At 35.2% G+C, this 23,611-nt stretch overlaps 2 protein-coding genes across 2 annotated transcripts; one reads left to right on the plus strand and one right to left on the minus strand.

Moving 5' to 3' along the window:
• Positions 1–3,823: 3,823 nt before the first annotated feature.
• Positions 3,824–5,894, plus strand: LOC120327644 (uncharacterized). Its single transcript, XM_039393976.2, has 4 exons — positions 3,824–3,983; positions 4,649–4,726; positions 4,975–5,158; positions 5,513–5,894. Exons 1-4 carry the CDS (start codon positions 3,828–3,830, stop codon positions 5,602–5,604), a joined length of 510 nt encoding a protein of 169 aa, XP_039249910.2. The 5' UTR covers positions 3,824–3,827; the 3' UTR covers positions 5,605–5,894.
• A 646-nt stretch (positions 5,895–6,540) lies between these two features.
• LOC120327643 (carbamoyl-phosphate synthase [ammonia], mitochondrial-like) lies at positions 6,541–23,470 on the minus strand. The gene is made up of 29 exons (XM_039393975.2): positions 23,237–23,470; positions 22,299–22,370; positions 21,947–22,091; positions 21,555–21,673; positions 20,182–20,311; positions 19,654–19,863; positions 18,628–18,792; positions 17,915–18,134; positions 17,691–17,816; positions 17,169–17,413; positions 16,570–16,733; positions 16,004–16,148; positions 15,382–15,501; positions 14,963–15,079; positions 14,451–14,561; positions 13,992–14,085; positions 13,516–13,700; positions 12,883–13,114; positions 11,982–12,210; positions 11,704–11,860; positions 11,263–11,422; positions 10,838–11,009; positions 10,464–10,659; positions 10,216–10,392; positions 9,596–9,729; positions 8,958–9,081; positions 7,988–8,130; positions 7,347–7,485; positions 6,541–6,948 (listed from the first exon to the last, which is right to left on the minus strand). Exons 1-29 carry the CDS (start codon positions 23,398–23,400, stop codon positions 6,793–6,795), a joined length of 4,551 nt encoding a protein of 1,516 aa, XP_039249909.2. The 5' UTR covers positions 23,401–23,470; the 3' UTR covers positions 6,541–6,792.
• Between the last annotated feature and the right edge of the window lie 141 nt (positions 23,471–23,611).

Here is a 23,611-nt window from a genome sequence, read left to right on the forward strand (position 1 = left end):
GTGATAATGTGATTTTTGTCAAATTTTAAAAGATAAAATTTTGTCTTGTATCTTGGCTGCTGAATACTTTTATTTAGGATATTTCCAATTGAAATCAGTCAAAGAGCACTGTATCAAACGATTCGAATATAATCATCATAAGGTTAAATCCGAATTATTAAAAGCTATGAAGGCTATATATGAAAAAACGGAAAATTCATTCACGAATGGGATTGTTTGTATTAAGATTAAATTAAGATTAAGATTAAAAATATTACAATGGCAGTTGTGTTTGAGAACGTGTTGCAGAAAGTAAATTCACAAGCTCAAAATCGGTAAGCATCTTGATCTTGAAGTAAGCCAAGTATGCTACGTGGAACACCATGACACATTTATGTCTCATAGTATATATTTGGTCGCAATTGACTTGGTGACTAACTTTATGATCGAATCGTATTTTGTTTATTATATTGTCATGTATGAATAACACTGTTTATTATTTGGAGTGGATTACGTCATCACAATGAATAATTACATTCTTGAACCAAAAACTTTGCATACTATTATTATTTTATATTTAACAGTATATTATTACATGGTTTGTTACATTTATCATTGGTTCTGTTTTACTTAGCATTTGGTATCATTTCAACGAGCGACGAAAACTTTCAATCCACCATTAGCCTATTTGTCAGCTAATTGATTTCATCAGAGAACGTGAGGTGACGTAATTGCACGCTCTCATCGGCTGCGCTATTTCAATAAATCATGTCGTTTATTTACTTGAGGTACACTCGATTTGAAGGCCGAGCAGACTCTAGCAAATGCCTTTTTACTGGACCGCTCAAAGCATTTCCTAAAAACTGCCATCAAATATATTTCAGTATATATATATATACTCGTGAACTTTTACGAATATATATGGTGGTCGCGACTCGGGACTCACTATATGTTACGTCCATTTCGGCAGACGATATCTAAGGTCTGATTTAGGTTGTTCGGCTTCCTAATGCAGAAAAGCTCTTGTTATTTAAAGTGGAAAATGCGGCGATTTCTCTCAAAAATCGATGTGAACCATTGTCATAAAGCACTGCTCTTTTTTATGTCGTGCATATATGAGACAAAATATATTTATCACAAATTGATAGCACTGTTGAACAGGCAAAATTATCTGCACGCTCTGGTTCTATACAAACATACAGAACACAGATCACCGTTTCCCATTCACTCATAATGAAATATAAATAATTTAAACTTACTTGCGAGTAATGGATAATCGCCATTGTAGAATAACAGTTATTATTGATCGTGTGATTGTGCTTGTCTATCCGACATCGGACAAGCATCCGACTTTAAGAGAAAATTTTGAGATCAACTTATATTCTCGGTTACGGTGATGGCATTTTTCTAGGTGTTTCAGGGCGACGACGAATTAGACACTAATGGTGAAACGTAACAAAAAGATACCTCAGGTATAGTTTGTCGTTTTTCGCACATTCGACGTAAAAAACATGCCACAAACGACTGCATCAATGACTCGTCAAAAATGAATTGCAAAACTCATATGTGTTTCAGCTATGCACTATAGTGCAGAGTTCATTTTGCTGCTTTTCAGAGATATGTGGTTACTAGGGCTGGGAATTTCAGGGAAAACACTTTAACTGTCAACCGGGTAAAATTAACCGGTTAACCGCAGCGTGACGTTTGACGTAATAATTCATAATTTCCGCTTGTTCCGTCACAATGGGTATAAAGCAATTTCGCGTGATCTTGACTTGGTATCGCTCAAAATTATTCACGAATCGAGATGGTACATGGCTGCTCTGCTGCAAGAGATATGCAGCGTGGTTCGGACATGTGGAAGTGTTTTAGAAAACCCGATTCCGTTATCAAACGTCATTTATGTGACAAATTTTCAGTGCTCGATGTACAAATTCTACTTCGAGATATCTCAAAGAAGAACGGCATCATCTGCGCACTTGTTGGATGACATTGAATATACGATTTTGCAACAAAATTGTGAACAATATATTTCGAGCGAAAACTGATTCTGAATTTTTCATTGTAAATTTTCATAATCAACAATCTTGGTGCTTCAATTCTTTTTCACATTTACCTTACCCAAAAAGTTAGTGATATTCTTTTGATATAAATGCCACAGCAGATAAATTTGCGATGACGTAATCATTTTTGAAGAAATTGTACAGTATAAAAAGAATTTGTACCCGAGATATCAGTTAACGGTTGAAATAAATCGTAACCGTTAACCATCTAAAATCCGTTAACCGGTTAACCATTCCCAGCCCTAGTGGTTACATAATACAAAACGTTTTCTACGGAATTCACACTTTTTGAAATAACTTTCTGATTTATTATCTAATGTTGATGAATCTATATTTTTCGAATGTAATTCCGTGAAAAAATTGAATGAAATAAATGAATGCGGAATAAAATCTCAAATGACTAAATGTCCGCCTATTGCACCATTTTGGCAATCTATTTTTGATAGCCATCCCTCAAGGGAGCACAACATTTTGATCTGAACTCAATGTCAGGAGAAACGTCCATCATGATTCAGAATATAATCCGTAGTGGGCCTAAATTTTCATGACTTGATTCGCGTAATCGCGATGACGTCACTACTTTAAGATTTAATAAAATCTTATTTATCTAGATCCAACACCGAAAGCAAATTTATCACCATAAATAAATAAATAAACACTGGCATGTAACTTCTCTGCAAATACTAATCATAGATTTCATTTGCGTTTGACCATTTTCAATAAGTTAATCATCAACATATCACGTGGATATCGACGTCGAACAACATGTTATTCTCAAGTTTTTAGAATATAGAGTAGAACCTTTAATATTTAAATCGCTAGATTACGTGCCAACCCTTGCGTAAAAAAGACAAAATACCTTGTTGTTTGCCTTAAGCGATACGGATGATTTACTTCGTCAACAAACCTCGGGGATGACAACCCATATAAAATTTCAGAGATAACCTTTAAGGAGCTCATTACGCCAATACTCGAAGGCTGTAACAGGGGCAGGGATTGTGATACGTCCATCTCGAGAGGCTGTCAATTATATGATTTTTACGAAAAAGGGCAACGGTGTGCATGGGATAGGAGAATATTATTTATATTAGGCATAGAGAATGCACTCTAACTATGACATAAGATTAGTTTACTGGGAAGTAACAAATTACACGAGAAATTAAATCTATGCTGTATTACAGAAATGATGCTTGTTCTAGATCAAAGTAGTCCAAGGTTGTGGGCTCCGCAGGCCACAAAATTATTTTGGTATTGGTCGCGGAACGCAATAGTACCAAGGTAAACAGTGCAATACAAAACAAGTACTTCTCTTGTGCAAACGCATAGTTATCACATAGGCATTGCCAACCTAGGCTAATGAGTTTTCCATCATGCCTATATTGTTAGCAAATATTCCCGACTAAAACGATAGAAATCCAGGTAACAATTTAGACTGCCCATCATATCTTAACTCCGCTAGTTGCTTCAGCTAGCCATCATACTAGTCAATTCAGTCACAGTAGTGATATAACAACAATATGTCAAACGATTTTTCTGATTTATTTTATGAGAAGCAATTTAAAATACGATATTCTGATTATACTCCGCGAGTGCGGCGCGGGCCACAGATAATGAAGCGGCGGGCCAGGGTTTGGACCCCCCTGTTCTAGATGGAAGTATCTGATATGTGTATTATTTTCATCAAAGCAGGTATTATAAAATTACGTTTGTCCCACCCTAACACTAAAACAAGGGAAAAAATCAGTGTCATTACTTTATCTGCTCGGGTATAAGTATATATATGTCATGTTGTTATTGTTTAATCTAACAGATATATATTTGTTGATTGAATTAATGTTAAAGCTCAACAGAATGAAAGTTTTAATTGCAATATTTTGTTTAATTTTGTCGTCGTCTAACGTTATGTCGTATCAGAGAATGAGTTCATTGAGAAAGATGAAGGTAAGACAATAGATGTTTTTTGTAATATCAAATTTTATTAACTACTTTTTATAATCGAAGTGAAACAGTCTTGTTTTCGAAATTTCTGGTAATTGCTCGACTCTACATCATATCGGAGGCGTGACCCAATGGAAAGCAGAAAGTGAAAATAAGAGTGAGGCTTATATGCTTAATAGGGAAAACGACTGATAAGAGTATTATTCGAACTATTGACTCTTGTTCCCCTATTGTGTTTCTATAGCAAGATTAAATTGCAAAAGTCATGGGGATTTATTGTACTGTGTCTTTAATTTCACGTGTCGACGCCAAAGTACCTGTTCCAAATTACTTGACAAATATATAATATCATTAGAAAATTCGACATCAGTATTCGTATCAGAACTTAATGATTTTTTTCTATATTTTTCAACCGCGCTTCTTGCTCCTCACTAACGATTCTGTGGACTGAAGCTTGTCGACTTTATCTTTTATCCATTTTATTTCTATTCTATACCAAACATGCCACTACGTTTTGAAACTGAATTACGTATACAAGATAAGAACTGCAATAAATCATTAATTTTTTTCATAGTTTGTTTCATAGTCACGCTGGGTGATTTTGTATAGTTGTGGTGTAACTATTTGCTTTCAAGTTCTTATAAACCTGATGTTTGGTTATTTTCTAGACATCAGAGGAATCTGCCACTTTAACATGGCCACTCATGGATAATGCAAACATTTACTACGTATACACGTTTGAATCGGTGAGTATGTTTTATTTGCCACTTACAAATTGTTAAAATCTCACCAACGATTTACCAATTGATAGGTTCATTGAAATAGAGATATTGCAATCACTTAGTGATTTGAAATCGTGTCGCCGAGAAAAACATAAAATAACTAAAAGCTGTGGTTATTATACGTTATTGAGGGTCACAATATCGGCATGGCAATCTTACATGATCGTCCAATAAAAGTAATAAATCGTAAATTCGGTTTTTCAATAATTCAGTTTACTGCTGATAAAAGAGCAAACAAACATACTGTTGAACCGCCAACTCAAGAAGAATTAGTATCTGGAAAAATGACTCGAACTATACAAAAGCTCAAGTCTGGAGAAAACATATCAGCATACGTAGTCGCATATAACAACAAGAAACGTGTTGGACATTTCCGTTCCGTGCAGTTTTTCACAGGTATTTATTGCACACCATTAACTAAAAGGCTATCTATGAATTGAGAAAAGCGTTACATGTGCGTCGGAGTTGTTCATGAATATGTCGAAACGATATGCTGTTAATGTGGCACAACGATTGATATATTTCGGAGGTTCCGTTTGCTCGTCATAGTCGAGGAACGTATGTAAAATGTATCAAAAGTTTTTGTTAAGCACCATCTTGCAAATATTTAGTTTTCATCATTAACATAATCCCTAACCAATGTTTAAAATGACTAATTTTCCACCCATTGCAGTATTTTAAAAATTTAGACAATTGAATAACCTTAATTTCACTGCTGTATTAGAATGTTGTTCTCATATTTTCGTTTAGATTGTGAGTATCCAAAGAGTAAATTCCAGACTCGAGGTGGACGGAGACCAAGATATTCATGCAAACTCTTGAATAATGACGAAAGCGATTAACTTTTTAGATAACAGTAACTCAGAAGAACGTAAAGCGACAAGACCCCAAGTGGGGTAACTTCAATGAGAATGAATACTTTACCAGAACCATGGAGTGTGCAAGTTTTTGTATCCCTGATTTTACTCGATTGATAATGTTGTTCATTTTAAAAATTATTCCAATCCTGAGTTTGCGCCATATTTGTAAATTAAGTCTGAAGTTTTAATTATTTGTAATTATATATATTTACTCATAATCTATAAGTTTCAAATTAACAACATACATTTTGAAATATATATATTGAAATGTATGTATATATCTTATATTATTCCAATTCAGTGTCATATGCAATCAAAAATATTCTGAATAATTTGCGTTGCCAGTGGAAGATTTGTGGCAATGTAAACAGACTTAGGAGTAACTCGGTAGCATTTTAAGACGTGTTTCACATATTATCCACCCAAATAAGCCTGTGTACAAGTCTCTACGAAGACGAGGAAATCTATTGAATGCGAAGAAAAAGAGATGTAGTTTCCCTACACCAGGGTCGTCCAAACCGTGGCCCGTGGGCCACATGACTCTGTGAGGCTAGAAGAGGCAGCTTTCATGACCTCAATATTTGACATCATTTACTTGTAAGAGCAAGTTTTTTCTCGAATGAACCATGTCAAAACCCCCGTGAGATCGCTAATTTCTGACAGTCATATGAAAATTTCACTTTGCATTGCTACATCACACAGAATATTGACAAACTTGTTGGATACAGGCAGTGCCATACTTCACATTGTAATGGACAACCCTGACCTACATTCTAATTGATGATCGATTGTGGACCGACGCGGAATCAAACCGAGATACCGTATGATGACACGACCTTTAGGTCGCTAACTTCCCCTATTTAATGATATTCACTCTGTCCCGTTTCCGATTCTACATTACACGAATTGAATGAAACATTTCCGGATATACTTGATATATTTCACACCAACCAGTAACATATAACTACACACAAACGCAATATTTTTTCAGACGTCTTGTCTCATAATTCACAACATAAAACAAATCTGTACAAATGTGGCATATTTCAATGATCTAAGGCTAAGCCCATACGTTGCCATATATGAATGCAACGAGTTTTATCATGAAATTGTTATTATTATTGATATTATTATGTATATGCTATCCTATAGGCAGCGGAACTTAAAGAGTTATGATTGCATTTGTCGCTTCCACATTTTGGAAGCGACGTCTTCGTCGACCTCGCCGATGTTGGCAGCAGCATCTCTTCTAAAGTGGAAGAGGGTGGCTGTATCTAGCTCGCTGTTTTTGGTTGATTCAAGCGCATCAGCTAAGCAGCTGACAATCTGTAAATAAGGAACAATGCATAGAGAATTAGTTGAGAATTTAGGTTTACATTCAATTTAACGCTTTAATAAAATATGATATTCTAAATAAAATTAGTGTGGATTGTATATGTTAATAAAGGCAGAATATAAAAAGCACAGATAAAACTAGGCTAATGTATAAAGTCTAAGAAATCCCAATGTACCACTGAGGAAAACGAGTTGAAAGATTGCTTGAACTACAACGAGAATAGCACGCAAGCAAGTACTTGTTCCCTCAAATAATACGTCATTTACAAAATGTAGAGGTGATTGAAATAATAACTACAGCCGATTATTCCCAACATCGATATTTCATATTCACCCAATTTATTTACAGTAAAATGCAAGTTAACTTGACTTATTTTATTACATCCTACCTGTGGATTAGTAAGAAGTGGAATGTTGTTGTCGATTGCAACTCTTCTTAGTTTATAATTATCATTTTGATTGTCCTTATTTTGCTGATTATTATGAGATAAATTCACAACGAGGTCGACGCTCCCATCTCGCAGAAAACTGAAATAAAAATATAAATAGTCAAATCTATAACTATACTCTTCCCCCCATGCGTTGGACAAGATTGTATAACGAGTTATTATGTGACATCACTAGCATTGAAAAGGCTATATGACATTTTGAACACTAAACTACATTATGGTGCTTCTGAAGTATGCGCACCAAGATGACGCACAACCTGAATCCTAACCTGGTACACAACCTGAGTTCAGGTTGTGCGCCATCTTGGTGAGCATACTTCAGGAGGTCCGAATTTTTTGCCAAATTATATCCAATGTAAACTTACGCATTATACTATATTAGGAAAAGTAACTGTATGTAAATAAAAGGTAAACGAGAAATATATTATGATTTTGTCGTAGCTCGTCTGGGTGTTTTCGATACATTGGTATACCTAATTAAATGAACCTGCAGCTAATAGTGTATTAGCTGCGCAATTATTGCATTGCATTGCAGATCGTTGCAAGAGCGTGTGGCATGAGAAATCTGAGAAATATTTTACCTCTCGGTGTTGTCATGTCCAATATACTTTGCTTCAATTCCCATCTTCAGCAAATATTCCATGGTATTTTTAGAAGCATACAAGTTATAATCTAAGTTCGCAAATTTTCCTGCAGCTTCTGCAAAAGATTCTTGAAAATCTCTCTGAAAATAAAGAGGATTTATCAGAACAAGGAGTCGTACAAAAAATTTCAGTCTCCCAAAAATAGTACCTCCTAGAGCAGGAGTGGGCAACCTTTTTCGACTCGCGTGCCAAAATTGGCAAAATTCTACCGCGTGACGACCGATATTAAAAAAACAATGCTCTGCTACTTTCAAAGCAAAAGTTCTGAGAACAAAGATTCACAAGCATATGTATATGAAAACATGGGGAGTAATGCCGTTGCAAAGTTCTTAAGACACGAACAATTTTCGGGAATGGCATCCCAATCACGCAATAGCTGGTTTCCTGCACCTCTCCCTTGTATTCCCTTCCCAAAACGTATATATTTCTGAGGAGATCAATTTAAAACCGTAAGTTAACCGTTAGTTAATGTAAATATAACCGACATTCGCTGTACAACTCCATAAATCAAGTAGAAATGAAGAGAAATGGTGGCACAGAGGGTTTTATCATAGACGAACTATATTACGTAAGAATGTAACCACATAAATGCTACGCTCTTCTCGACAGCTTACTCATTTACTACGTCATAATACATTTATTTGTAGCCATGTGTCATTAAAAAACAATAAGAGAAATAAATGACAGACATAAATATATAACGGATTGTTAACAGACGATAATGAATATTGAATACAAACACCTAGTTTCATCAGATAATTCAGAGTCTTGAAACTTTTTATCTGAAGGAAAATGATCTCGCGTGCCGAATAAATGTTGCCCGCCCCTGTCCTAGAGGTTAGCCGAGATTTACGGGCATTATGGCATTCATTATATGTTTAGTGAATGTCGGGTTTAAATCAATTACCTCTATATTTAACATAATTCCTTTCTTTGGAATTTTAAATCCAGCTGAAATCATGGACTTCAAAAATGCATGATGGAAATTAGAACTGTAGCTTGCAACTTCACCGGTCGAAGACATTTCGCATCTAAATAAATACAAGTGCCTTACTTATCAATCTGTATTAAAAAGCAAATAAGTTTATGTCAGCTAATGGCTTCTGATCATTCAGGTTGAACAGAATCGATACTGCCTCTAACTTGTTGTCTGATATGATTGAGAAAAGGCATGCATGGAATAATTTACTGATTTCTTTATTCACCACCAAATCCTCTTTATCACATTTTAGCGTAATTCATTTTATTATTCCATATACTCAATAAAATGACGCTGTGTAAAATAAATACTTAAAATACTATATGAAGACTCTTTATTACATAATTATTCAATTGCATTATATATTTTTATATGAAGTATTTATTTCGCTCCGAACAATGGCAGCCTTTGCTAGGCAAGGTCACAGAAAGACAATTAATTGAAGATCAAGAACCTCTTCAAATATGACTCAATCATTTAGCCACGTCCAATAAATAGAGCACATATACCAATATCATTTTGCTTGAGAATATTTGTTAAAATATAATCCCGATTATTTTACTTACTTAAGAACAGGGTCCGCTCCTTTAAGTCTAGCCCATGAAAACATAGGTGATTTCACTCCTACGTATCCTCTGTTAGTTACTGGTGCACCTAGATGGGGTAGCTGTCCATAGTCTAGTGGTAGTCCCAGCATTACCTTAAACGTAATTGAAACTATTACCATCAATCATCAACGTATGCTTCTAGTACAAAAAGTGGAACAAACATTAGCGATATAATCCGCCATTGGCCGAGGCCGATCCTAACTCGCCAAAATTTTGTTACGACAATTTGAATAAGTTGTTCACAATTATGGTATTCCGGAATATCGATAATATGCAATTACTGTACATATTATAATAAATTAGGAATTTAATTCTGAATACCAGTATTCATATGTATTTATAAGCATAACACTAAATTCGTTGAGGTGATCAGTTTAAATTGAGCGAAATCTATTCAGGTAGACCCAATTTACTCAATTTTAAATGCTCTGAATTAAGTGACGTACTGAGCGGGCTAACCTGGTTTAAAATGCAAGATCTTGAAAAAGTGGCATCAAGGTTCCAATTTTTACGTCGCAATCTTTCAAAGCCATATTTTTGAGGCCAACTGTGAAAAAATAGATATTCAATATTATTACCTTAGTTGCAACTCCAATCATATCCGTGTTAATTGTTTTAGATACGAAAGGGAGACTTCTCGATGCTCGAAGATTGCATTCTATGACCATAACCTTTGATCCTTGAACCAGGAATTGGATGTTAAATGGTCCACTGATTTCAAATCTTTGAGCTATTTTCGAGGTGACATCGCGAATCTAGATGAAAAAAAGATAAAATAAAAATTCTACACTTAAAAGTTTAGAATAAAAATGTACTCGTGCATCACCTTATCTAAAGCTTCTTTTTCAACTGTTCTGGAAGGCAAAACTAAAGTAGCATCGCCAGAATGTACTCCCGCATTTTCGATGTGTTCGCTGACTGCGTGTGCTACCACGTGACCGTTCTGGGCTACTGCATCCATTTCGACTTCATTCGCTGGTTGAATGAATTTGGTGATAACAACTGGATGCTCCGGCGACACTCTGTAAAAGCACAGCGTTCAATGTTTAATAGAAATTCAAGAGGATTCAAAATTCGGAAAATGTACACATATTGACAATATTCAAGTTACTAAATGAATAATGATGTCAACAACAAAAAATGCTCAACTCCCGTCTCCACAGCGGGGATTGCGACAGCGAGAGAATCTATTTTACCAACCTAGTTGCTTCGGTGAGATATTTCTCCAGTTGTCCTTTTGTGTAAGCGACGTTCATTGCGGAACCACTAAGAACATAAGATGGACGGAGAAGACAAGGAAATCCAACTTTTTTCGCAAATTCCATCGCATCTTCTTTTGTATGTAAAGCAGCCCACGGGGCTTGGTCGACACCTGAAGAAAATAAGCATGTTGCGCACCTTAGAATTTTTATTTTTCCTTAGATTGCTTAAGAACATTGGGAAGTATGTATACTCAATTCAGTCATTTGGTTAAAATGTATAAAAAACGATGCTACAATTCTCGAAAAGAAAAAATAGTTGCCATATGGAAGATCGATTTGTTCCTCATTGTAAAAAAAGTAGTATTCAAGGTTTGCTTTGAATTTCCATCACCTGGCAACCGTATTTGAAGTATCATGGCTTACCGAGTTCGTCCATTATTTTTGAGAATATTGATCTCTCTTCTGCCTCGTTGATTCGGAATGGATGAGTACCAAGTATATTTACACCATTGTCATGCAAAGGTCCAGACAAATTGTTCGGGATTTGTCCACCGACTGACACAATAACTCCAGTGCTTTTCTCCTATGTAATAAGCACATTATGAATCTCAAAAACATTTTGGACACGTTTGAAAAAGAGAAGGAAGTGATAAATATGGGACGTAAAACATGACATACTTCGAGTCGTTTGGTAAGAACAAACAATTTGCTAGGAGGAACAGTAACGAAAAATTAGACGGAATATCCCCGATGCGATCAAGCCTGCAATACACTAAAAATTTTCTTGAAACAGATATAGTCTTTCATTCTCCGTTTGACAATCTCTGAGCACTAGGTTTAATAATATTCCAACAAAGTGCGTACCCGTTCGTATATATCCAAGACTCTCTCCAGAGACAATTCTTCGAAGTAAAGCCGATCAGATTCATCAAAATCAGTGCTGACTGTTTCTGGATTGTTATTGACAACCACGGTGCTCAATCCAAGATCTCTCAAAGTACGAATAGCAGAAACAGCACACCTGTACAAGATTCATCAGAAATATTACATGTATGAAAACAATTCAAGGTAATTCGACATGTACAAGAAACTCATCTGCAATGCTTACTGATAATGCATACGTATATTGACTTCCTACTCACCAATCAAATTCAACACTGCTTCCAATATGATAAGGACCACAACCAAGTACCATGGTGCCATGTTCGTTGAAATCCAGATCATTCTCTGTTCCATTGTAACTCATGTATAAATAATTAGTCTGTGCAGGATATTCGGCAGCCATTGTATCAATTTGCTTTACACATGGTTCGATTCCTTCACTCAATCTGGCCTTTCGAACATCGGATTCAGATACACCGATTAATTTGCCTGAAATGATCATAATTGGTATCAGAGATGATTAGAAATGGTAACAGGAATAATTAGAAACAGTAAAAAGTGAACACGTTCCAAAATTTAAATTATAAATCATTTATAGATGGAATTTTCGTATTTATCCGAAGGTAGGGAACATCCGATAAAACGACCTATTTGCAGGGAAAACCACGTCCGGTCACCAGTTAGTCCATACCGAGTGTTTGAATAGATAGACAGTTACTCGTCTGGGATGCTTGGATTTGATGTTGGAGGACGTCATAAGCGATCAACGTGTTACGTAAATCAAGTCCATCAATTATCTCGCGCATAATTATCTTCCACGAGATTCGAGCCTGATGGGCTTTAGAGATGCGATAACAAGCGTGTTGATAACGCATTAGCCAACCGTCGAGCCGCAATAACATTAAATTTTAAGCAACAAACAAATCTTAACACAACTGAACTATTTCTGCCAAAATGTGTGCTTTAAAATAAAAACGCAAAAAAATTGTTTGTATTTTAGGCATATTGGTTTATGCTTAATTTTTTAAAAAATGATTGTAACACTCGCATATATTTGCTTAGAAACTGAAATAAAAAAAACTACCGAATTGTATAAATAACCAAAATGAATAAAACAGACGTAATATACAATACGACCTTTCGTTCATTTGAATTACATACCTATTTGTTTATCAGAAAACCCCGCCTCTTTTGCTCGCTGCAAAGATCTTTTAGCCTCGTTTGAAGGCCAGCTTGACTCCCATTGCTGTTTCAAATCATCAGAAACATCAAAGATTCTTTTCAACTTGTATAAAAACCATTTATCGATGGCAGAAAGCTTGTGCAGTGCATCCACAGACCAACCATCGGCCAACGCTTTGGCAATCGAGTAAACTCGGTTTGTGTGGGGAACCTGTATATTTTGGGGATAGGAAAAGAACAAATAAATAAATAAGAACAAATAAATAAATAAGAACAAATAAGACAATAGTACTGTTGTAAGTAGAAGGGCTGTGGCGTTCCTATCGTTATTCAGGATGTCGACGTAATCGTCGCATCCGAGCATTCTAACCTATGGGGGAAACTGTTAAGTCTTCAGCATGATGAGTCAAGGAGCAAACATTTTTTCAATAAATATTATTATTAACAGTGAGTTGTATAGGTGTACAAGCGATTTCTTAAAATATCGCTGCCGATTATTTTTAATAACGCATTGTGTTGTGTTTTGTGTTTTTCGTTACATCCTTTCAACAGTAAATTCAACATTACAGGTAAATGTGATATCTTTAATTAGTAAGCTTGCGTTGAATATACCTGAATTTCTTTTGTCAAATCTTGATTAGCAGGCCAAGATTTTCCGGAAGGTAACTCCGGAGTAAATCCATCAACAGAAGGATGAGTCATCCTGAGTGCTTTCTGAAAACTTTCTTCAAATGTTCTACCAATTGCCATCACCTCCCCGACACTTTTCATCGAACTTCCGATCTCTTTTGGAACTTCTGTAAACCAAGCAAAATTTTGATTGATTGTTCTGATTGAAAATACTAGTAAATGAGTTGCCAGATTCGCAGAAAATTTGCTTAATAGTAGTAAATATTTTGTAAGGTTTCATCTAGTGCTTCAGACCAATGTTTGTCTTAATAGTGCGACTTTACTTTTCATAATACAGAATATCACGCATTTCCCATGAACGAATCGACTCCATACCGAGATTCCAATAAATAACAGACAGTCAAAATTCCACAACCAGGCAACTAACCGATAGTACAATATCGAATATCAACTCTTACCTGGAAATCTATCAAGATCCCATTTCGGTATTTTCGTCACAATGTAATCTAAACTTGGTTCAAAGCAGGCGGTTGTTGTTCCTGTCGTGGCGTTCTGAAATAAAAAATATTCGTATAACGAATTGTTATATCAATTTTGTTTTGCAGTCCATGGTCTGACGAATTTTCAGATACTAAGTTGGCAATTCTCACAACGAAAAAGTTATTTACACTTTCTGAGAATTGTCATTCACCAAGCTGCTTTCCTGACAATGTTGCATTCACCGTGTGCGCCGGTACCTGGAAATATATGGAGCCCTTGCCGTGCCAGTGGTCGCTTGCAAATTCTGCATACTCTATAACTATGGATAGTCAAATATTGGTTCGTACGAAACTTGATAGATACATCCAAAATTGTTGTTGAACATATACTTGCAAAAAAGGCAAATTTGGTATATATATCACAACTTCGACCCTTACCTTCAATTCTGGAAGAGTGATTCCAAGACTTAATTTTGCTGCGATGAAGGCCAACGGATACCCAGTAGCTTTAGATGCCAGAGCAGAACTTCGAGAAAGTCTGGCGTTCACCTGTATAACGATATAAAAATGAAATCAATAAAGGTGTAATTTAACGATCAAATTAAATCCAACTTTGAGATTCAATCCAAAGTGTGTATGGTCGTGGCAATGGGTGGCCGTGGTTAGGGTGGCAATAACTAAATTGGTACTACAAGTTGAAGAACTCTGGATTAAGATTATCAGATCGGTGGAGCGGCAAACCAATTCCATTAGCTTCACATTTTTAAGATAAAGATGAGAATATGTTAATAAAAAAAAACTCCGTTTTACTATTTTAAACTTTCTGCCAAGAGCTTTCAATCTAGCAGCGCTACACAATGATAACACTTAATCTGTGATTTTCAAATCTTACGGTTGTAAAGCACCGATTCAGCATTCAGTATATTATTCAAATCACGAATGACACTGACCTCAATAATACAATATTCCAACGAGTTTGGATCAAGTGCATATTGAATATTGCACTCTCCAACGATTCCAAGATGTCTGATACATCTGATCGCGGTCTCTCGTAGCATATGATATTCCTGTATATTGTAGAAATCAAAGATGTTTATGAATAAAATACCTAATTTTCATTCTATTAATTCGCATTTACAGATAGATTGCAGACCATGTGACCACTTGATTGATAAACGATCAAATGGTACAAGCTCGATAATTTCAACTGCGTGTGAAGATCACTTATACTTGAGTCAGTTTTATAATTAAATTTCAATTTCACTACAGGCAAACGATGTAGCACACTGTTGATATTTCACTATAGTTCGTTGCCAAAGATATTAAAAGAATAACATCAAGCCCAATTTCAATGAATTAGGCGCCATACCTCATTTGATAACGTTTGACTTGGAGCGACCACAATAGATTCACCAGTATGGACACCAAGTGGATCAAAGTTTTCCATGTTACATACTGTGATGCAGTTATCAGCAGCATCCCGTACCACCTGAACGTGAATAGAAATTGATTTTATTATGATCTGAATATGAAAGACTATGAGCTCCGCATATGGATTATTATCGCGGATTGTCATTTTATCACGAGAAACGGGGTTCGAGAAACTTGCCACATCAGTGGTACACGTAGATTTATTATCGCATTACATGGCTTATCGCATTTACATACTTTGGTCGGATAGAAGCCGGAAGACGGAAGCGTACAAAAGTACGAACAATTTTACAGCATTGATCGAATAGTATTAATATTTTTTTTGCATTCGTAGTATACTGTACACAAGGAGTTGTTTTGATTTGATTCTTGAATTGCTAAATTTTCGCTACGTTACCTCGTCCAGACACAATGTTTTATCTGGATTTGAGGATCTTTTCAATATGAATCAGCTTCACCGATGGACCAAATTTTTTTCACTAATTATCCTCTATGAAAGTTTGTAACAATGAATGAATGTACAAAAATTTCAATATCAATATGTAATTTCTAAATCTGACCTCATATTCAACTTCTTTCCATCCAAGAAGTGATTTTTCAACCAATATCTGGTTTGTTGCTGCAAATGCATTGTGTGCCATGGATTTCAACTCCTCAGGATTTTTACAGATGCCAGATCCTAGTCCACCAAGCGCATATGCAGATCTTAAAATGCAAATAGTTAATGTGAAATTTTTGAAAAAAAAATTTCATAATTTCTTATAATATATATTATTTTACATAGGTAATAATGACATCACCATTCAGCGCGTTTTTTTTGCATCTAGCAAGGTTCTGTCAACACACCCAATTTTGCCAAGCATTATAGACAAGAACTCAGAGAATAAATTTTGTATTCAACCGCACACAAAACAAGTTTAAAACAAGCGTGGCATAATTGTCTTAATTGATAGTCATCGGATTTAATCGAAAATTATTCAAAAGTACCCCACATGTAATAGCTGCGTATGGTAATACTATGGTACTCCAATTGGTATTCGTGGTTCCTACTCGAAAGTTTAACGCAAGTTTTCAGATAAAAAATCAAATTAACTTCATTTTGAAAAACTGAGATAAAAAAAAATACCTAATCATAACAGGGTATCCAATTTTTTCCGCGGCCTTCAAAGCATCTTCCAACGATTCAACTGCAACACTTGGAGCAATTTTTTCTCCAATTTCATTCAGTTTATCAGCAAATGTTTGTCTATCTTCTGTCGCCATTATACTCTCAACTGATGTTCCAAGAACCTAAAATTTAACGACAACGAGAAATTTATAAAAACTACAAAATCTAGTTGTAATATGAGTTGTTGATAAAATTAGGGTTTAGTGTTATTTGTTGTTAAAATCGTCGTGCAACTCAATAATTTTTCTATCAATCATTCATATGTTGTTGTTTTACTTTAAACCTAATCTAATCAAGAACAAGGAATGGCATATTAGTTACCTTGCACGAATATCCATATAATAATTCATATATATATATATATACTGCTAATATATCATTAACACTAATTGATGCCGTCTGAAAAGCAGAAGTTATTTATACATTGGGAAATTGAGGACCATTAGATCTCAATAAGACCTAGTGCAGATTATTAGAAAAAGCAACTTTGACAGTGTACTCGAATAACGTTAACAACGACAAAATTGGCAAAAGGCAAAATGCGAGTTCAGTTGTACCTTTACTCCATGTTCTTGCAAAAATCCTTCGTTATAAAGTTCCACACCGCAATTCAACGCAGTTTGGCCTCCCATGGATAACAGGATACCGTCTGGCTTCTGTTCCAAAATGACTTTCTTGATAAATTCTTTTGTGACCGGGAGAAAATAAACCCAGTCAGCCTGTTTATCTCCGATTTCGTTGGTTTGCACTGAAGCGACATTGGGATTCATCAACACCGTCTCGATGTTTTCTTCTTTCAAAGCTACAACAGATTTAAATGATATCGAGTTACTGGCAATATTATACTAAAACTTTAAAAATATATGCACAATAAAAGTTTGCTTTTGTACGCGCAGTTTATTAGAATATAGAGTGTTACCGAATCTCAGGTAATTAAGATAACAAATAATATCAGTTCCGCCACATTTACTTGATTTGTGTGTGAAGTGACAACGAACTGACTGGGACTTCAGCTCCCGATTTTCAACCTTAGTTGCAAGTATAATCTAAAATCGCTTGTATGTTGTATAGAAACTGACCTTTCAAAGCTTGTGATCCAGAATAATCAAATTCACCAGCTTGTCCAATAGATAATCCACCTGATCCAAGAACCAAAACTTTCTTAACATTTATTCTTTCAATATTTTTTGAAGAATTTGCCGTTACTGAGAAAATAATATGTAAAGTTTTGAGACTGAGGTATACATCAAAATATGAATGTAGAGCACCTACAAATTAGTGAATTATACATCACTTTACTTACACGAGTACAGACTCGCATTTCGATCTTTCATCATATCAACAAAATAGTCGAATAGGAATTTCGTGTCTGTAGGCCCACCACATGCTTCTGGATGAAACTGAGAAGTGAATATCGGACGCTCGGTATGCATTATGCCTTCATTTGTTAGATCATTTGCATTCACGAACAATGGTCTCCATTCATCGGGAAGTGAATTGCTATCCACTGCGTATCCATGGTTCTGGTAGAAAAGATTAAGTCTGGTATTAAATCAAATATTTTAAAATTGAAGAAAAAAGACTTTAAAATACAACAGAGTATAGGAACAAGCACAACAACAAGTCATTGTCGATCATCAATTTTGCGAAACGAGCGCGATTGCCATAGCAACGTTAAAGCGCTGTACTAACCTATGCTGACATCGCATGTCACTTATTTCGTATTCAAACTTCATGCCCACCACCTCACTCAGGGTGGGCAATGAATACCGAACCGATCGATTCCGATCGTTACAAAAATAGTATCTCTATATATCATATCAATGAATCTTGAACAGATGTTGTTTGGAGGGGGAATAGCGTTAAACATCGTTGTGCAAACACACTCAAGCTATCGCATGTGAGGTTTTATTACGTTTAGCAGTTTGGTAATTTAAGCTATCCTTCGGCTTCGAGATAAAGTTTTTGGATTCTGTCTTGAATTTCGCCGACAGCTCAAGCAGGAGATTATATTACCTGTGGGGTTATAATTGCTTCTCCAGTCAGTAAATTTATGACCGGTTGATTCTGTCCACGATTACCCAAAGCTAACTTGTAGCAATCTCCGCCAGCTGCTAATCCTAAAATCTGATTTCCCATGCATATTCCACACACAGGTTCTGGTCTTTTCATGTCCAAAATCTAAAATAAACAACAACATTTTCATTGAATACGCCGCTCGTTGATTAAACATTCCAATTTTAAGTTTTATTTCGAATATAAAAAATACTGATAAATTACTGTTGAATCGTATGAGTAAACATTATGCCTTGTATGCCTATCGATTCACCCATCTGCGTGATGTGATTCTCAAAAACAAGACGTTTTAAGTCATGATTATTAAAATAAAAAGCATGTAGAAACGTAACTGTGGCTCATTTACCCATAGCGTAACATGCGACATAAAAACTGAATCAAATTAAACGCAAATCGACAAATGCAACTAGCATTTCAAAGTAATACGGCCGTAACTATTTTTTAGACATCGAAACTATTTAAACCTTGTCAGTTGCAACATATATCGAGATTCCAGCGGACTTTTGACCAATCCTGGATCGATTTTTTTGACAGTCTAATAATCTAATCTGAACGATTTTTCAACCCGTATAAATATAAGTGACCTATAGTTATACCGTAATAGCAGACATTAGTTGGTTGTATCACGAAAAGCCGTCATTTTTTGCAACTAACCAAATTAAATGGCAAAGCACTTCTGCGTAAATAAGATTCAATGAATAGTTTGGACAAGAATTTAGCTTCTATTACGCAGCCTAGTGGTCCTAGAATTAGCGCTACCGCAATGGCGTATAATTGAATGTGAATAAAGTGTATCATTAACTTCGATCTCAGTGTCGTTGAGTTAAACACCGAGTTAATGATTAAAATGATCTATTATATTTTACACATGTTGCATTGCCTTATAAACATTGGGTTTGAACGAATTTTAGAGTTTCCGACAACCGCCAGTGGTCTGGTTCACATCTCCAACAATAATTTACCAACCTTCCTCATATGAGTGATAGTCTCAGGGGCCATTTCGGGATCACCCGGTCCGTTTGTAATGAACAAACCATCGTATTCTTCTTCAGTATAATCATAATCCCAGGGCACCAAATGAACTTCCACATCACGTTCTATCAAACATCTTATAATGTTATGTTTTACTCCACAATCGACAACAATAACTTTATACTTGTTTCCTCTGCCATAAACCTGCATCAATAAAAATTATTTTAGTTTCATTTTGTAGTTATTCTACTTGTATTTGCATACAATTTAAAACTGTGAGTATATGACAACTATCGCCAAATATTTCCAAATTACTCTACTAATTAATTTAGGATGTTATAAACATGGTCCTGAAACATGTAAACGAGTTTGTGCCTGCCAACTCACGAAAACGCTCTAAAAAAGCATAAAAAGTCAAGTATAGGAAAAATTTTACGGGGCCAGGGTTAAGGAAAACATTCACATTCTAGCGGAATATACGAAATCGGAAAAATCGAAATTGCAAATTTCTAATTAACCTACTTTTTTGGTCGTGATAGAAAGACCTTTTTGCATATTCGTATAATTCGGATCAAAATAATCACAGGTTTGACCATCAAATTCAATTTTCGCCAACATTGATCCGCCGTCTCGTATAATTTTTGTCAGCATTCTGAATAAAGATTGATGGTAATTAAAAGTGCTATTAGTTCACATCTGTAATTTGTAGGGCTATGTGAATAAAAATAAGTTTGATTTTAACCAAATCGATATCGATGACTTTCACGGTTAAAAACAAATATACATTTATCATCATAAATTGTATTGAATTGTATCAAATTCCAGATTTTCAGGCATAAACCATCCAATAAAGTAACATCTCTACTTAAGAGTCAAAAATAAGCACGGGTGCCAAGGGTTAATACGATGTGATCACTACACGTTTTTCCTATTTTACTTCCATGCTCTTCGAATTGATAACGGCGCAATCTGTAATATGTTAACATTAAACTAAAAATAAAAAGACTGTTGGAATATTCCAAATAGGATTTCAAATATTTCAAATTTATGTATATTCCAAAGTAATCTTACTATTCCCGAAGTATCGCACGCTTTCTTACAATCTACCATGTTTTATCAAGTCCGCTTATCTTTCGCCAATGAACCGTTCGTTATAATTCTGATATCAAGAGATTTTTACACGCGCATTGCCGAACCCGTTCAAATATATTTTTGGGCCATTGTTCATCGTCCACATCCACTTGTAGTCGTTATACAGGCAAGTTTGGGAACCACTGTTTTAGGGCTAGGCTACATTAGACCCATTTAGCGTTGGTATAATAGATGTTTGTTGTACATTAGCTGTTCCACTAGTTTGAATAAACTGTTTTATTCATAGCTTCATATTCAGCCTCCTGTCCAGTAAGCAAGTCTCATATCTGGAACCGGCTTACTCAGGAAAGTAATTGTACACCCCCTGCTTAGACGGTTTGCTTCATTGGTCTATTGCGCTCATACAAAAGAAAATACCCGTCACACGAACAAAGAGAAAATACCCGTCGCATTCGAAGGTGAGACCGAGACATTGACACGACACAATAATAACGCTGCGAAGCGTGAATACGCGTTGCGTATAATAAATATATAGTGTAAAAAAAAGTGTATTATAATATTAAACACCGTCCCTCGTTTCCACGCAAGCTTTGTACGCTAAACATGAACGAATTATCCATGGTTCCAAGACAAAATAAGCACGCAACTTAAAAATAAGCACAAATCTTAGAAATAAGCACGACATGGTAACCCTGGATAAATGATACGAGTCTATCAAACACTCGAAATTCTTTATTTCATACCCTGTGTGTATATAGGTTAGTGTTCCAGTCATAGAATAAATACAAGCTAAATAAGAATACCTTGTATCGATTCCCCACAAAGCAGGAACATTTTCTTCTTTCAGCCAGTCAGATAATGTTTTCGCCATATTCCAGTGACTCGGATGTCGAGAGTAATCTTGAACAATCAACCCGGATACCTGCGAAAAAAGAAATCCCCAAATAATCAAAGAAATATTGAGCTAGCAAAAAAGAAAATCACAGCTGTTGGCGTTTTATTAATACTTAGCGTTCAGCTATAGAATCCAACAAATAACTGAAATTTCCGAGATTTCCAATAAAACGCGGAAGTCATTGGTTATATCTACGAATGGCTAGAAGTTACAGTGGGTTACATATACCCATGTTGGTAGGATATAATTAAAACATACGATGTGTATCACAGATATAAAATAATACAAAAATCTTATTACGTGTATTTTCTCGGATTCTACGTTCTTAAGCAATCCCCATTTATCCCGAGCTTTCGTGTCAGGGACTCCATAATTCCCGATGATAGGATAGGTTAGATTCAATATTTGGCCAGCATATGAAGGATCCGTCAGATTTTCAGGATACCTGGTTAGAAAATGATAAATACGTTTTGTATAATTGTCATTTGCTGATATATGCGGATATATAGACATGCTGTCTATAAAGTCTTCTTGCAAATTGAAATTTTATTACAAAGTCAAACGTTAAATTTTTTAAATTGTTAGGATATTTTAATTATCGTCCAATCAGTTAATGTTACTCTGAAACCTTAAAGCTAGTTAATGCGCCTACCCAACAAGTCCAGTGTTGAAAACAATTTCTCCAGATTTCGAATTTTCTGCGCCGAAAGACCAGCCTTTAAATCTGTGAAAACATTATTAAGAGTATATAGAGTATAGACGATCAAGTACAAATTTAAATACAACCAGTAACACAACATGCTAGGAGAATGATGTCAAATTTTTGTCTCCTAAGGTCAATATTCTGACAAGAAGCTTTTATTAGTTAATAGTTGAGCCACTGAGCTGTGATATAGGAGGTCGTTTTTATAAGGCAGGTCATATTGTCAATTAAGTCAGTTATATGTAGAACTGTTTTTTATTTCACGTGATTTCCAACTTTCTCTAGCCGGGTGGAAAACTCAGTCACTTGTAATTGAATTATGCCTCGCTTTAAAGACAACCAAATAATTCAATCTTCTTCAACTCTGCATTCTTTAATCGTTGAATACTTCATGAAAATCAAAGTTAATGAAATCTTGCGATCCCAGGTGAACTCTTTTTACTTTCCACAGAGAGTTACTTTTTGAGGCGTATTTAATATGGTATTGTCCAGGAAACTTTGTTAGAGAAAAACTTCTAAAATCACAGTATGAAAACTATTGCACTTATATAAAAGTTAAATTAAAAGTTAAACTTTCAATGACTATTCGTGATTTTGATATCTAATCATGCCTGATCAACTACGAAGAACATGTTAATTATGTAGTGTTTTTTATACCAATAATTGTCTGTTTGTGTGAAATGCTTAAATTTCATAAAATTCATCAGGGAGGTAATGTCACGTTAACATCAAATCTTTGCCGTACATCCATTGAAAGATAAAATATATAAAGCCATTTTATTGAATTGACTAGAACTGAACAATTTACCAATTATAATTCTTTTTTTTGGAAAAAAACTGAAAGGATGTTCAGTTATAGCCTGACGTTAATAATCTAGCCTACTTACGTTTCTCCATTCTCAAGAACCAATCTTGCTTCAACACCTTCACCGAAATCTTTACTAGCAGAAGTGCTTTTTCCTCGAGATAGAAACAGAACTACCAGCTTTGAATTTTTTCCGAAAGCTTCATTCACCCACTGCTTTGTAGGTAGTTTCGCTATACAGCTCATTTTCAGAAATTAATAAGGGCATAAAAGTCAACTATGTAAGCTAACGCACACGAACGAACAGAAAGAGACATATGTAGCTTTACAATTATGACGACATAGATAATTTTCATTAGTTCGCATGTTGCTTCATAACTAATTTGACGTTGCGCAATACTCAATTTCATCAGATTTTAGGAAGGGTTCAAGTTAGAAAATTCCAACCGAACAGCGA

Source organism: Styela clava, chromosome 7, assembly GCF_964204865.1.
Source record: "Styela clava chromosome 7, kaStyClav1.hap1.2, whole genome shotgun sequence".
Lineage (NCBI taxonomy): Eukaryota > Metazoa > Chordata > Ascidiacea > Stolidobranchia > Styelidae > Styela > Styela clava.